A 1,973-nucleotide genomic window follows, 5' to 3' on the forward strand; every position below is an offset into this window, starting at 1 on the left:
GGTGCTTACAAGTTTTTCAGAAACATTACAATGGGAGCTGGCCAAATATTTACTGTCATGACTCTCATGGGTATTAAAAATTGTCTCATAAAGTTTACAAAGTTGTTACAGTATGTTCATGAATGCTAAGAACTTTTGGTTAGAGCACACAAAACAAATAACATCATTATATCACTAAATGTTGCATTTCTTATTCTCACTTTAAATGGTCCCTCTACAATATAAAAGTAAATATAAGCTTAATAACAATGCAAAAAAAAACATAAATTTCTTCGTATATGTTTATATTTTGGCTAAACCAGATCCTTTTTTTTCTTTAATTCTGAACTGCCCCCTGATTTTTAATATTTTCCTCAGCGATGCTTTTATTTCTTGTGTCTGCAAAACATAAATGACTGGGTTTAGCATGGGTGGAAAAACAGATGTCAAAGACAAGTTTATTATCCTGGCATTCAGAGGTATTCTTGAACTCATGGTGAATGTGATCATTATTGGAAGGAAATAGATAACTACTAATGAGAGATGAGCAGTGCAGGTTTTAAATGTTTTTGCTCTCTCCTGAGCTGTAGCAACTTTGGCTAAAACAAATCCAATACAAATGTAACTGGACACAATAAATAAAAAAGGAAGCCATAAGAGAACCACTGGGAACAATCTGCCAATGACTGAATTAGGGAAGTTATCATTGCAGGCAAGTTTATACATCTGACCATGGTCACAAAAATAGCTTTTAACAACTACGGACTTACAAAAGGAAAGTCTTGTTAGAAGACAAGCTGCAGTTAGGTTAGCCATTATAACAAGGAGCCAGAAGGAGGCAATCAAAGACAACATAATCTTTTGAGTAACCTTAACGTGATAGTGCAGAGGAAACATAATTGCTATCAAGCGATCGTAGCAAAGAGCAACCAGATTTAGAGCCTGCATTGAAAGGCAAGTGTAGCAAAAAAAGAAGAATGTCAAACACTCATTGTAGGGGACACGATAGTTACCAAGCAAAAATATGTCAAGCACCTTTGGTACCAGAGCACAGCTACCTAACAGGTCCACAAATGCAAGGTTGAAAACTGCAACATACTTTGGAGCTCTTAGGTTAGGATCCAGATGTATTACAGCCATTACAGCTGTGTTTCCGATCAATGAAATGATAAAGACAAAAAAGAGAAAGACATAGTAATACTTCATGTTTGGTAAGCCGATAAATCCACTAATTATAAAGTATGGGGGGCGTACAAAAGTAATATTTTCTCCGAAAGCAGCATTAAATAAGTCCATTATGAGATCAAGCTCCAGCTGTTGTGTTCAAGATTGACTAGCACTGACAGCAGAAGCACAATCATCAATTCAGATTCAGTTGGTAGCTCTGAGAAGCTTTAACTGTTTTGTGGACCCTTGTTTAAAATGTATTAGATTCCCCAAGAGTATGAGGTAACATTTCTTGTTTACTTCTAAATGAAATGACAAGAGAGGGAGGAGAAGTCATTTTTCCAAGTAAAGCAATTATTTTTCTTCCAAGATAGAAAACAAAAACCAACTGCAATAACAAATAATTGCTGTTTCAGTTATTTTACCCATATCAATATCAAGGGATTGTATTTAATTCCAAGCTCTACACATAAAAAAGTACAAGTAATGAATGTAGTAAGGAGAATAATGATAATTTACTAAAGGAATCAAGGCAAGGCAAAGGCAAGGCAATTTATTTGTATATCACAATTCAGTACAAAGACAATGCAAAGTGCTTTACATGATTAAAATATAGGAAAATAAAACAAAATCAAAGCAAGTAGAAAAAAAATAAATACTAAAAAATGCAGAAACAAGAAAGAACATTAAAAACAGTTGGACTAAAGAAAAAAAAAAACTAATGATGTTTCAGTTGAACTTAGAAAAGTCGAAGGCAATCCTAAACAAACATGTTTTTAGTCTTGATTTAAATCAGCAAATAAAGATAAATGTGACTTGCAAAATAT

General features: G+C 33.6%; 1 protein-coding gene across 1 annotated transcript; it reads right to left on the reverse strand.

Annotated features, from left to right (window-relative positions):
* Window positions 1-282: 282 nt before the first annotated feature.
* LOC119779234 (olfactory receptor 2AT4-like) lies at window positions 283-1,307 on the reverse strand. The gene has a single exon (XM_038278821.1). The coding sequence runs from the start codon at window positions 1,273-1,275 to the stop codon at window positions 283-285; it is 993 nt and encodes a 330-aa protein (XP_038134749.1). The 5' UTR covers window positions 1,276-1,307.
* Between the last annotated feature and the right edge of the window lie 666 nt (window positions 1,308-1,973).

Source organism: Cyprinodon tularosa, unplaced genomic scaffold (assembly GCF_016077235.1).
Source record: "Cyprinodon tularosa strain WSP-4 unplaced genomic scaffold, ASM1607723v1 ctg144, whole genome shotgun sequence".
NCBI classification, from domain to species: domain Eukaryota; kingdom Metazoa; phylum Chordata; class Actinopteri; order Cyprinodontiformes; family Cyprinodontidae; genus Cyprinodon; species Cyprinodon tularosa.

Excerpts from the sequence above, each read along its gene's own strand:
- LOC119779234 (XM_038278821.1), bottom strand. The coding sequence starts at position 1,275 with ATGGACTTATTTAATGCTGCTTTCGGAGAAAATATTACTTTTGTACGC.